General features: G+C 41.4%; 1 protein-coding gene across 2 annotated transcripts in view; it reads left to right on the top strand.

Annotated features, from left to right (window-relative positions):
- Positions 1–14,538, top strand: part of LOC126412290 (armadillo repeat-containing protein 5-like) — a 227,696-nt gene that overhangs the window by 171,820 nt on the left and 41,338 nt on the right. For both annotated transcript variants that reach the window (XM_050081806.1, XM_050081816.1), the window contains one exon: positions 7,896–8,176. In XM_050081806.1, coding sequence (XP_049937763.1) covers positions 7,896–8,176 — 281 coding nt within the window. The remainder of the gene's footprint in view (positions 1–7,895; positions 8,177–14,538) is intronic.

Raw genomic sequence — 14,538 nt, forward strand, 5'->3', positions numbered from 1 at the left:
GTGAGCAAGATGTATGAAACAGGCGAAATACCCTCAGACTTCAAGAAGAATATAATAATTCCAATCCCAAAGAAAGCAGGTGTTGACAGATGTGAAAATTACCGAACTATCAGCTTAATAAGTCACAGCTGCAAAATACTAACACGAATTCTTTACAGACGAATGGAAAAACTAGTAGAAGCCAACCTCGGGGAAGATCAGTTTGGATTCCGTAGAAACACTGGAACACGTGAGGCAATACTGACCTTACGACTTATCTTAGAAGAAAGATTAAGGAAAGGCAAACCTACGTTTCTAGCATTTGTAGACTTAGAGAAAGCTTTTGACAATGTTGACTGGAATACTCTCTTTCAAATTCTAAAGGTGGCAGGGGTAAAATACAGGGAGCGAAAGGCTATTTACAATTTGTACAGAAACCAGATGGCAGTTATAAGAGTCGAGGGACATGAAAGGGAAGCAGTGGTTGGGAAGGGAGTAAGACAGGGTTGTAGCCTCTCCCCGATGTTGTTCAATCTGTATATTGAGCAAGCAGTAAAGGAAACAAAAGAAAAATTTGGAGTAGGTATTAAAATTCATGGAGAAGAAATAAAAACTTTGAGGTTCGGCGATGACATTGTAATTCTGTCAGAGACAGCAAAGGACTTGGAAGAGCAGTTGAATGGAATGGACAGTGTCTTGAAAGGAGGATATAAGATGAACATCAACAAAAGCAAAACAAGGATAATGGAATGTAGTCTAATTAAGTCGGGTGATGCTGAGGGAATTAGATTAGGAAATGAGGCACTTAAAGTAGTAAAGGAGTTTTGCTATTTGGGGAGCAAAATAACTGATGATGGTCGAAGTAGAGAGGCTATAAAATGTAGGCTGGCAATGGCAAGGAAAGCGTTTCTGAAGAAGAGAAATTTGTTAACATCCAGTATTGATTTAAGTGTCAGGAAGTCATTTCTGAAAGTATTCGTATGGAGTGTAGCCATGTATGGAAGTGAAACATGGACGATAAATAGTTTGGACAAGAAGAGAATAGAAGCTTTCGAAATGTGGTGCTACAGAAGAATGCTGAAGATTAGATGGGTAGATCACATAACTAATGAGGAAGTATTGAATAGGATTGGGGAGAAGAGAAGTTTGTGGCACAACTTGTCCAGAAGAAGGGATCGGTTGGTAGGACATGTTCTGAGGCATCAAGGGATCACCAATTTAGTATTGGAGGGCAGCGTGGAGGGTAAAAATCGTAGAGGGAGACCAAGAGATGAATACACTAAGCAGATTCAGAAGGATGTAGGTTGCAGTAGGTACTGGGAGATGAAAAAGCTTGCACAGGATAGAGTAGCATGGAGAGCTGCATCAAACCAGTCTCAGGACTGAAGACCACAACAACAACAACAGAAAAACAAAGCAGAAACCCAGTTTGTGCAACTGTCGGCTGTAATGACTGTAAACCATCAGCCCTTCAACTTCATTATAACCAATTTCAGCTTTATTTTGAGCATTCTTTTTCATTGTGTCTTTCCATAACTCTATGCCTCCTCTACGTGACTGGTAGCAATCTGTTGTTTCCATACTGTTTTTACTACTTAACACTGCATCAATATGACATACACTACATCACTTCTGCTACCACTGTCCCTTATGTAATTCCTACTCTTTGTCCTGTCCTTTGCCTTGTTTCTTGTCCCATCTCAAGCTACAGCTGAGGCAAACCCCAGTTTTCTTGAGTATGTCTGCATTTCTTCCTTCTGTCAGCTTTATCATTCGTTTGAATCATTCCAATTTCATTTTTATCACTTCTGCGGTAGTCATTTTTCTGATCATGATTATTGCTACCCCTCTAGCTTGTCTTCCCCACCAATTATTATGCACGCAGTTACATTTACCCTGAGCCTGACTTCTGTTTCGATTGATCTTTTACCCGTGTGGGTCTTTGTATCAATGTCTGCTCCAGCCTCTCTTCATAATCCAAAAAACTTTACACAGAATAAGTTGGACTGTTAACCAGTTCCCAATGGAGTTATTCTCGCAGTTGTCTCTTTAAGAGTACAAATCGCTGACAGTGTCCTTGTTGGCCTGTTTAAAATGATTCAAGTTTCTCAGTTCCTCATCACAAAACTCCCTCGTAGTTTGCCTGCCTGTCCTGTATACTAGACCATTTAAAATCTCATTCTGTAATAGCTGGACTTGCTTTGCCTTGCTCTAATAATTCTGCAAAAACAGCTGTTCATATATTTCATAATTTGTGAAATCAGTTTGATGCTGATTCTCCCATTTTACAAACTTAAAATAAAAGAAACACCACTCATTGCTCATTCCAACCACAAAATTATCACAAAAAGATCCCAACAAATCCACAGCATGATATCTTTTTATCACCAGAAAAAACTCTTGACATTTGAAGTGTCTCGTATCAGAATCGGCCAACTCACTGATGGCATATTTTTCAGTATGGATGAAAACCTCCAGAGACAAAGAAATGATGGTCACAAACATTTTTCTTTCATAATTACATCCCCAAGTTGTACTTGGCATTTTTAACGCAATTTTATATGATTTAACTCTTTTTTATTATAAAATTGGACTCTTTTTAAATTCCAGAATCTTGTGAAAATAGCAATTAAATGAAAATAAAGTTACATTGTAATTACTTTTATTGACAGCAGTGAAACATTATTTCAGTATTAACTGGATAATAATATAGCAAGAAGAACATCAGAAAACTGAGGAGAATACAATGTAGGATTTCTTTCACTAAAAGTTTGTGGTTTGCTTCAATCTTGAACATAATAAAAAGAAAATGATCAGTAAATAATCAAGCATATTAATAGAATCATTGTGGTAGACACTGTGCACGCATGCTAAATAATGTTGTTTTAAGTCTCCAGTTTGCTCTCATTTAGATTATGGGATCAGGCATTTTATGTGAACCATTGCTGCAATATACATATTGCACTAAACAATAATAACAGAATACAAGTTCACAGGAAATAGGATTACTTTTGTGCCAGTTACGGTAAGAAGCCCGCAAATATGGAAATTAGTACAAAAGATTGTTGTTGCCGTTGTGACTTCAAACAATATACAGTATAAGGAACCTGCAGGTATGGTCACAATGTTGCATAATCTAACAACACAAGATTCCAAACAAAAATGCTTTGACATGAAGATTGTTGTTTCCTCCTTGACACGTTACCTGCAAGACATAGTCCTTTCTCTTGCATGACCAAGAATTCAGTGCTCTGTAACTCAGCGACATAACCAATTTTGACTTATATTCTTGTTTCACCTGTTAAGTATATACTGCTTCTCTAAATTGATAGCTTGAACTCATTTTGGTAAATTTGGTGATTTGGCTGGTATTGCCTCATTTATATTAGGCATACATGAAATATAAGCATTAGCATGAAGGGCACTTAACTTAGCTTGCCATTGGAGCTTTTATTTTCAAAGTCTCTTTGTTTATGTAATCCATCAGCCTTGCTATCTATTACACTATGTAAAGTGTGTTTTGTTTCCAGAGTCTCATCAGTTGAGGTTTCTTGAGCACTATTGTGCAGTTTACATAAGTCAACCTCCCTCTGAAGCTGATATAATGTCTATACCGACATCAACTTTCCCTTAACCTGCTTCTGAATTATCTTTCATTTCATGGATCATTTTGTTGTTCCCCTCTATGACTTTCTCTGATTTTTCTGGGAAACAGTTTCTTAACTCCACATCACTCAGCTTTGTTGTGAGGTTAATACAATAAATTTGTGGTAAGAGATTAATTTTTATCGCTCTATATCTGCTACAACAATAGTGTTGGCTGATTGGCTCATTTGTTTTCTTTTGAAGAAAGCTTCAATTTGATATGCATATCTCTTATCTAACTATAGTCCATCTTGTACGTGTCATTATGAGTGGAGTTTCAAATCATCCTCCTTGATGGGTATAGTCAAATCTCATAGTGGCAGCTGCACCTGTGTACGTGGTTTTGCTCAGTGTTCAGAGTGCTGTATTGTCATAACATTAATAAATGTGATGCAGTGTGTGTAAATAGACACAGAAGAGAGCACCAATATAATTTGGGTGTACAATCAGTGACATGCATTGAGTAATTAGGATTATCTCTCTGGACTGGTTTAATGTCAAATGACAATATAATTCTAGCCATGGGGAAGGCATATGCTAGAGTAAGATTTATGTTGTTGTGGTCTTCTGTCTGAAGACTAGCTTGATGCAGCTCTTGATGCTACTGTATCCTGTGCAATCCTCCTCATCTGCAGGTAACTTCTGCAACTGACATCCTTCTGAATCTGCTTACTGTATTCATCTCTTGATCTCCCTCAATGATTTGTACCTACCATACATCCATCCAATGTTAAATTCGTGATCCCTTGATGTCTCAGAATATGTCCTATCAACCAATCCCTCCTCCTAGTCAGATTGTGTCACGAATTTCTTTTGTCATCAATTCTATTCAGTACCTCCTCATTGGTTATGTGATCTACTCATTTAATCTTAAGCATTCTTCTGTAGTGCTGCATTTCAAAAGCTTCTATTCTCTTCTTGTTTAAACAGTTTATGGTGCACATTTCACTTCCGTACATGGCTGCACTCCAGACAAATACATTCAGAAAAGACCTGCTAACACTTAAGTCTATATTCAGTGTTAACAGACTTCTCTTCTTCAGAAATGTTTTTCTTGCCATTGCCAGTCTACATTTTATATCCTGTGTACTTCAGCCAGCATTAGTTATTTTGCTGCCCAAATAGAAAAATTTATCTACTATTTTAAATCTCTCATTTCCTAATCTGATTGCCTCAGCATCACCTGATTTAATTTGGCTACATTCCATTATCCTTGTCTTGCTTTTGTTGATGTTCACCTTTTATCCTTCTTTCAAGACACTGTCCATTCCATTTAACTGCTCTTGCAAGTCCTTTGCTGTCTCTGATATAGTTGCATAGTCATTGGCAAACCTCAATTTTTTTATTTCTCCTTCCTGAACTTCAATTCCTACTCTAAATTTTTCTTTGGTTTCCTTTATTGCTGTCTCCGTCTACAGATTGAATAACATCAGGGATAGGCTACAACCCTATCTCATACCCTACTGAACCACTGTTTCCCTTTCATGCCCCTCAACTCTTATGATTGCCATCTGACTCTTATGATTGCCATCTGGTTTCTGTACAAGTTGTAAGTAGCCTTTTGCTTCCTGTATTTTATCCTTTCTACCTTCAGAATTTCAAAGAGAGTGATCCAGACATTGTCAAAAGCTTTCTCTAAGTCTACGAATGCTATAAACGTACATTTGCCTTTCCTTATTAACCTATCTTGTGATTGCAGTTGTAGGGCAAGTATTGCTCTCTGTGTTACTACACTCCTGGAAATGGAAAAAAGAACACATTGACACCGGTGTGTCAGACCCACCATACTTGCTCCGGACACTGCGAGAGGGCTGTACAAGCAATGATCACACGCACGGCACAGCGGACACACCAGGAACCGCGGTGTTGGCCGTCGAATGGCGCTAACTGCGCAGCATTTGTGCACCGCCGCCGTCAGTGTCAGCCAGTTTGCCGTGGCATATGGAGCTCCATCGCAGTCTTTAACACTGGTAGCATGCCGCAACAGCGTGGACGTGAACCGTATGTGCAGTTGACGTACTTTAAGCGAGGGCGTATAGTGGGCATGCGGGAGGCCGGGTGGACGTACCGCCGAATTGCTCAACACGTGGGGCGTGAGGTCTCCACAGTACATCGATGTTGTCGCCAGTGGTCGGCGGAAGGTGCACGTGCCCGTCGACCTGGGACCGGACCGCAGTGACGCACGGATGCACGCCAAGACCATAGGATCCTACGCAGTGCCGTAGGGGACCGCACCGCCACTTCCCAGCAAATTAGGGACACTGTTGCTCCTGGGGTATCGGCGAGGACCATTCGCAACCGTCTCCATGAAGCTGGGCTACGGTCTCGCACACCGTTAGGCCGTCTTCCGCTCACGCCCCAACATCGTGCAGCCCGCCTCCAGTGGTGTCGCGACAGGCGTGATTGGAGGGACGAATGGAGGCGTGTCGTCTTCAGCGATGAGAGTCGCTTCTGCCTTGGTGCCAATGATGGTCATATGCGTGTTTGGCGCCGTGCAGGTGAGCGCCACAATCAGGACTGCATACAACCGAGACACACAGGGCCAACACCCGGCATCATGGTGTGGGGAGCGATCTCCTACACTGGCCGTACACCACTGGTGATCGTCGAGGGGACACTGAATAGTGCACGGTACATCCAAACCGTCATCGAACCCATCGTTCTACCATTCCTAGACCGGCAAGGGAACTTGCTGTTCCAACAGGACAATGCACGTCCGCATGTTTCCCGTGCCACCCAACGTGCTCTAGAAGGTGTACGTCAACTACCCTGGCCAGCAAGATCTTCGGATCTGTCCCCCATTGAGCATGTTTGGGACTGGATGAAGCGTCGTCTCACGCGGTCTGCACGTCCAGCACGAACGCTGGTCCAACTGAGACGCCAGGTGGAAATGGCATGGCAAGCCGTTCCACAGGACTACATCCAGCATCTCTACGATCGTCTCCATGGGAGAATAGCAGCCTGCATTGCTGCGAAAGGTGGATATACACTGTACTAGTGCCGACATTGTGCATGCTCTGTTGCCTGTGTCTATGTGCCTGTGGTTCTGTCAGTGTGATCATGTGATGTATCTGACCCCAGGAATGTGTCAATAAAGCTTCCCCTTCCTGGGACAATGAATTCACGGTGTTCTTATTTCAATTTCCAGGAGTGTATATTTCTCGGAAATCCAAACTGATGTTCCGCAAGGCTGGCTTCTACCAGTTTTTCCATTCTTCTATAAAGAATTGGTATTAGTATTTTGCAACCATGATTTATTAAATTGTTACTTTGGTAATTTTCACTCCTTTCAGTGCCTGCTTTCATTGGAATTGTAATTATTACGTTCTTCATGAAGTCCGAGAGTATTTTGCTATTCTCATACATCTTGCACAGTAGATTGAATAATTTTGTGGTGGCTCCTTTCCCGAGGATATCAGTAGTTCTGAGGGTATGTTGTCTGTTCCCAGGGCCTTGCTTTGACTTAAGTTTTTCAGTGCTCTGTCACATTCTTCTTGCAGTATCGTATCTCCTATCTCATCCTCATCTACATCCTTTCCCCTTTCTATAATATTGCTTTCAAGTTTGTCTTCCTTGTATGTACCCGCTATATACTCCTTCCACCTTTCAGCTTCTCCTTCTTTGGTTAGGACCGATTTTCATCTGAGCTCTTGATATTCATGCAGCTTCTCCAAAGACTTCTTTAATTTTCTTGTAGGCAGTAGCTATCTTTCCCATGATGAATTATGCTTCCAAACCCTCACATTTGTCCTTTATATTCATGTAAGATAATGGTTGCTTAAAAAATCTTGTTTGAGTGATTCATGGGACCCCTTACCAACTTGGATTAATGGATGAGAGGGAGAAAATTCACAGCGGAGCAGCATGATTTGTAATTGATTTGTTAGTCAGTGCAAGTGCATTAAAAAAATGCTCAGCAGATCCCATTGGGATACATTACAAGAATAATAATCAGCACTGCAGGGAGCCTTAATCTCAAAATTCAGAATGTCATATTCCAGCATGAGTTAAGAAACATTACTTTCTCTCATATAATGACCACAGTGGTAAAATTAGAGGAATTTTACAATCAGTAGGACTGACACATTTTCTTCCCATTTCCTATTTGTGATTGAAATAATTCGGGTGCACTATATGCACACCAGTTTGTATTGAGATATGTTCCATAGTAGGCTAAAGAATCCAAAATCTTATTTTGTTTGCCAGTTTCAGCAATATTAAGGTAATAAATTTACAGCAAATATTTATTAATGGTCCATTTGTGCACACAGGAGACAACAGGCGACAAATATGTGACCATCCTATTAGACTGTGGAACAAGGATAACTGCAGACCGAGATATATTGTGTAGGAGCTCTCCATTTTTCTCTGCAATGATGTCAGAAACAAGCAGTTGGAGTGAAACAGGAAAAAAGGAGATAACATTGCATGATGTAGCTGCCACACCATTAAGGCTTCTACTCTCAATAGCTGTCCATGGCCATCCAACAGAAAGCCTCTACAAGAAAGCTGGTCTTACAGATGTTCTTAATACCATTGCTTTGCTTGACAGGTTAGTTCAGTGACTTTTTAAAAAATTTTGCGGTGTGCTCAGTCTCTTCTCTGTCTAAACTACTTTCATTTTTTTAAAATGTACCTTTTTATGTTGTGGCTTCTATCTTTTCAAATCTTAAATTTTAGTTTACTGTGAAGTATGTACATTCTTTACACTTTGAATGACACTCATTGTGGCTGCCACAGATTAGTTAACTGTTTGGGTTTGTGAACTGTGATTTCACTTAGGCAACTGCAATGGGTCAGAAGTAGGATTTCCAAGGAGGCTCTCACTTCTGTATGTAGGTTATGTTTAAAAAATAGAAAAGTAGCAGAAAAAGAGGTGAAGAGTGGTGCCCTTCAGGCAGAGGCTAAGACTGCAAAAATTAAATTAGTGCAGTTTGAATTGTGGGAAAAAGTAACAAGAAAGGGGAGTAGGTTGAATTTCATTCATTCGTTCACACATCAAGTTCTATATACAGTCGGATCAAATGTATCCAAACACCCCTGTGTAATGTAGAATCAACAGCTAGATGATGTGAGAGGTGGGCTCACCAGTGACAAACAGGCAGGGAGTATTGTGTTGTCAAAAAAGAAGCAGTAACAGCAAAATGGGTCAGTCAGGAGAGCTCATTGTCTTTGAACGTGGACTACTAACTGGATGTCATCTGACTAACAGATCCATTAGGGTAATTTCAACTCTTCTAAAGCTCACTAAGATGGCTATTGCTGATGTAATTGTGAAGTGTAAATATGAAAGAACAAATACAGCTAAATCAAGACCTGGCAGACCTCATATATGACAGACAGGGCCATTGAGCATTGAGGATAGTGATTTCTAAAAACTGCATGAAATTAGTGGAAAGAATCACTTGTGTATTCCAAGGTGTTACCAGCAACTAGCACTCACATTTTTGTAGTCACTGCTAAACGACACTTGAGGATTTGGGATGATTGATGTCTACTGGCACTTCCACGATCAGCAAAAGTGTAATGTCCTTTTTCTACACCCAGCCGGAACGCTTCACCTAACCAAGATACATGAAAGCGAGGTGACACAACACTACCTGTTATTGCAGTCAATACTTGTTGCACTCTTTGCACTAATATGAGTCAGACTCTCTTGTTAATAAGTGCTCATTAGCAGTTACTAGGTGTGTTACAAAATAAATTGATATCTTTGATTTGTGTAGCGCGTGTACACGGAGTTAGTTCCTTCAAAAGACACCTGGTTCATTTGACACAGCATGATGTTTGTTTGTTGAAAACTCTTCCCTTTAATATTAATATGTAATGAACTATAATGATAATAATAAAAAAAATTATTATTATTGTTGTTGTTCAGAGATAATCCACTACATGGTTCACTTCTCATGATAATCTGTTTGAAATAATAGGACACTATAATTTTTCCTTAACTCAGTTTTTATTAACACTGGTTCTTTGATACGATTCTCTACTGTGAATGGTCACACTTTATCCCGATAATAAATGTCCAAACAAGATACAAAATCGAAAGCCAAGTTGCAACACAATGTTTGAGTAGTAGCTTTGGCAACAACTGAAGTTCTTAAAATGAAATTAATGATACCGATCTTTTGTAGATTGAGGTGTTCGCTGTGTTATCTCAGTCCTGTCAGTTTTTGTACCTTTGACAATAAATTAAACGAACAGAAATTTACTTTTAATTAGCCCAGCTTCCAACAAAATTAACTAGTTCATGCTGTGGCACAAGAGCTTAAGAGATACAAATACTCAGGACTCAAACACTAAAAGCTCAGACACTAAAATCTCGAATCCAAAGACTACGTGAATACTCAGGACTCAAACGCTAGAAGCTCAGACAGTAAAACCTTGAACACAAAGACTCCCAGTTGCTAACTGCCAGATGCTAAACACATAAACAATACATGCACTGAGTTTACATAGTAGTTGTGAAACAAAAGGGACATTCCTTAGAAACTCTCTGAATAAAGCCCCTTGCTACTTTGCATATAATACTCTATTCCATTAGCTCTTTATTATTTAATTTTCTCTATCTTAAAATGGGAATTCATGATTTTATATGAAATATAGGAATTTTTCATGGCCAGTTCAAATAAATTTTAATTTAAAAAAAGACCAGATATGTAACGAGGGGATACACACCCCAATGGAAGAGTTGGGGTTTGATGAAGTCCTGGAGAACATTACCTGTCGTCATGTGTACTTTCAACAGTGAAGTACAGAGAGTGTGGTATTGTGGATTGTTGTTGCTTCTCAAGGTTAGGGTGTGTCCCCTTATTGTGCTTAAGAAATACAGAATTACATGTACACATTTTACTGCATTATGTCCTGTGTACAGTAGAGGAACAGTTTGGAGATGGGAATTGGTTGTGTAACCTGTCATAAAGCAGCATCTGTGAGGCAGTGGTTTGTGGACAGTATGGATTGGCCTGCTCAGAGTCCCTCATGAACTCAATGGAACACCTTTGGAATGAGCTAGAACATCAACTTCATTCCAGACCCCAGCGTCCAACATTACTATCTTCTGTGGTTTCGGTTTGTGAGGCAGAATGGGCTGCCATTCCTCCACAGATTTTCAGATGCCTCTGAAAAGTGTCACCAGCATAGTGCAAGCTATCAGTGTAAAGACCAATATGAAAGAGTGCTTTTAGGAGTGTGGAATGAATCAAGTTATACATAACAGGCAGAAGCAACCACTACTGGCTACTTTGGTAAGTATACTAACAATAAATTATAACTAGCACTATTATATGCAAACTGAGAACTATCGTAATTACTTAGAAAAAGCTATTCCTCCATGTATACTATTCAGCTGCTGGCTTTTCTCTGTTGCCGTTGAGTTCAGTAATAGATGTAGTCTGTTAACTAATGAAGGGGAGGGGCTTCATTCACCTTCAGAATAAAGTAGGGTGCAGCACATCATTAATAAGAATCTAAGAAATTGTGTGGCACCTGAATACGATAGAAATACACTCCTGGAAATTGAAATAAGAACACCGTGAATTCATTGTCCCAGGAAGGGGAAACTTTATTGACACATTCCTGGGGTCAGATACATCACATGATCACACTGACAGAACCACAGGCACATAGACACAGGCAACAGAGCATGCACAATGTCGGCACTAGTACAGTGTATATCCACCTTTCGCAGCAATGCAGGCTGCTATTCTCCCATGGAGACGATCGTAGAGATGCTGGATGTAGTCCTGTGGAACGGCTTGCCATGCCATTTCCACCTGGCGCCTCAGTTGGACCAGCGTTCGTGCTGGACGTGCAGACCGCGTGAGACGACGCTTCATCCAGTCCCAAACATGCTCAATGGGGGACAGATCCGGAGATCTTGCTGGCCAGGGTAGTTGACTTACACCTTCTAGAGCACGTTGGGTGGCACGGGATACATGCAGACGTGCATTGTCCTGTTGGAACAGCAAGTTCCCTTGCCGGTCTAGGAATGGTAGAACGATGGGTTCGATGACGGTTTGGATGTACCGTGCACTATTCAGTGTCCCCTCGACGATCACCAGTGGAGTACGGCCAGTGTAGGAGATCGCTCCCCACACCATGATGCCGGGTGTTGGCCCTGTGTGCCTCGGTTGTATGCAGTCCTGATTGTGGCGCTCACCTGCACGGCGCCAAACACGCATACGACCATCATTGGCACCAAGGCAGAAGCGACTCTCATCGCTGAAGACGACACGTCTCCATTCGTCCCTCCATTCACGCCTGTCGCGACACCACTGGAGGCGGGCTGCACGATGTTGGGGCGTGAGCGGAAGACAGCCTAATAGTGTGCGGGACCGTAGCCCAGCTTCATGGAGACGGTTGCGAATGGTCCTCGCCGATACCCCAGGAGCAACAGTGTCCCTAATTTGCTGGGAAGTGGCGGTGCGGTCCCCTACGGCACTGCGTAGGATCCTACGGTCTTGGCGTGCATGCGTGCGTCGCTGCGGTCCGGTCCCAGGTCGACGGGCACGTGCACCTTCCGCCAACCACTGGCGACAACATCGATGTACTGTGGAGACCTCACGCCCCACGTGTTGAGCAATTCGGCGGTACGTCCACCCGGCCTCCCGCATGCCCACTATACGCCCTCGCTTAAAGTCCGTCAACTGCACATACGGTTCACGTCCACACTGTCGCGGCATGCTACCAGTGTTAAAGACTGCGATGGAGCTCCGTATGCCACGGCAAACTGGCTGACACTGACGGCGGCGGTGCACAAATGCTGCGCAGCTAGCGCCATTCGACGGCCAACACCGCGGTTCCTGGTGTGTCCGCTGTGCCGTGCGTGTGATCATTGCTTGTACAGCCCTCTCGCAGTGTCCGGAGCAAGTATGGTGGGTCTGACACACCGGTGTCAATGTGTTCTTTTTTCCATTTCCAGGAGTGTAGAAAGATCTTGCTGGTAGGTAGCAGTCATGGGAGAGGTGTACGAGAACAGTTGCAGGAAAAAGCTAAACAGAGGTACGAGGTCACAAGCATTGTAATCCCTAGTATTTATTTTAGTTAGACAATAGAGGACATTGAGGTTCTTCTTCTTAGCAAGTCAGTGAGAACGGAGATACTAGTTAGAGATTTGAATAAAATGGATCTGGCAATGATATTGGGAAAGCAGCAAGTGTCTGGCTATGAATATAGAATATCAAGAGTTATCTGGATAAAATTGGTGTAGCTGGCTCTTACACAAATATGAGCTTTGTCGAGATTCTGCAGCCACATAATCAAAGTTGGATGAACAGAGTGACAAGGTGAGTTAACCGGGAATTTTCCTGTTTGTTGTTGGCTTTGGGTCGGTCTCTCATCAGAGCTGTGCTAGTTACTGCTAGTGGGTCATGGTGAAACGCACGACACAATCTAAACCTTAAAAAGAGAGGGAAAGGTAGATTATCTTAACTGATAGCTGAAAATGTAATTAATTAATTTATTTTGTGTGTTGTTTGGCAGGGATGCCTTAGGGCTTTCTGTCACCAACATTTGAATGTTGCATATGGTTTTCTTGTATTGAGGAGGATCATTTTGACGTTCTTTGTTTGATGGAGATCATTTAAAAGCATTAACCACAGTGATCCATGTCTGAGTTCTTGAGAAGTGGCAATGTGATGAGCTGTGATTATTCCACCATTGTGCGACATTTGCATGTAATGGAGAAGTTTAAAAAAATTGTGTACATGGGTAATGCATGCTCTTAAGCCAAAAAGCAGTCGCCGGTCATATGTGCATCTCTGCTTAATCGTCATCAGTTGGCTTGTAAACAACATCGACCATTCCTATCCAGTATGATTAATGGTGATTTGAAATGGTGTCTTTATGTTAACATAAAATCCGTTCTACGGATCGGAGCGTGGAATGTCAGATCCCTTAATCGGCCAGGTAGGTTAGAAAATTTAAAAAGGGAAATGGATAGGTTGAAGTTAGATATAGTGGGAATTAGTGAAGTTCGGTGGCAGGAGGAACAAGACTTCTGGTCAGGTGACTACAGGGTTATAAACACAAAATCAAATAGGGGTAATGCAGGAGTAGGTTTAATAATGAATAGGAAAATAGGAACGCGGGTAAGCTACTACAAACAGCATAGTGAACGCATTATTGTGGCCAAGATAGATACGAAGCCCACGCCTACTACAGTAGTACAAGTTTATATGCCAACTAGCTCTGCAGATGACGAAGAAATTGAAGAAATGTATGATGAAATAAAAGAAATTATTCAGATTGTGAAGGGAGACGAAAATTTAATAGTCATGGGTGACTGGAATTCGAGTGTAGGAAAAGGGAGAGAAGGAAACATAGTAGGTGAATATGGATTGGGGGACAGAAATGAAAGAGGAAGCCGCCTGGTCGAATTTTGCACAGAGCACAACATAATCATAACTAACACTTGGTTTAAGAATCATGAAAGAAGGTTGTATACGTGGAAGAACCCTGGAGATACTAAAAGGTATCAGATAGATTATATAATGGTAAGACAGAGATTTAGGAACCAGGTTTTAAATTGTAAGACATTTCCAGGGGCAGATGTGGACTCTGACCACAATCTATTGGTTATGACCTGTAGATTAAAACTGAAGAAACTGCAAAAAGGTGGGAATTTAAGGAGATGGGACCTGGATAAACTAAAAGAACCAGAGGTTGTACAGAGATTCAGGGAGAGCATAAGGGAGCAATTGACAGGAATGGGGAAAATAAATACAGTAGAAGAAGAATGGGTAGCTTTGAGGGATGAAGTAGTGAAGGCAGCAGAGGATCAAGTAGGTAAAAAGACGAGGGCTAGTAGAAATCCTTGGGTAACAGAAGAAATATTGAATTTAATTGATGAAAGGAGAAAATATAAAAATGCAGTAAGTGAAACAGGCAAAAAGGAATACAAACGTCTCA

This window comes from Schistocerca serialis, chromosome 1 (assembly GCF_023864345.2).
Source record: "Schistocerca serialis cubense isolate TAMUIC-IGC-003099 chromosome 1, iqSchSeri2.2, whole genome shotgun sequence".
NCBI classification, from domain to species: domain Eukaryota; kingdom Metazoa; phylum Arthropoda; class Insecta; order Orthoptera; family Acrididae; genus Schistocerca; species Schistocerca serialis.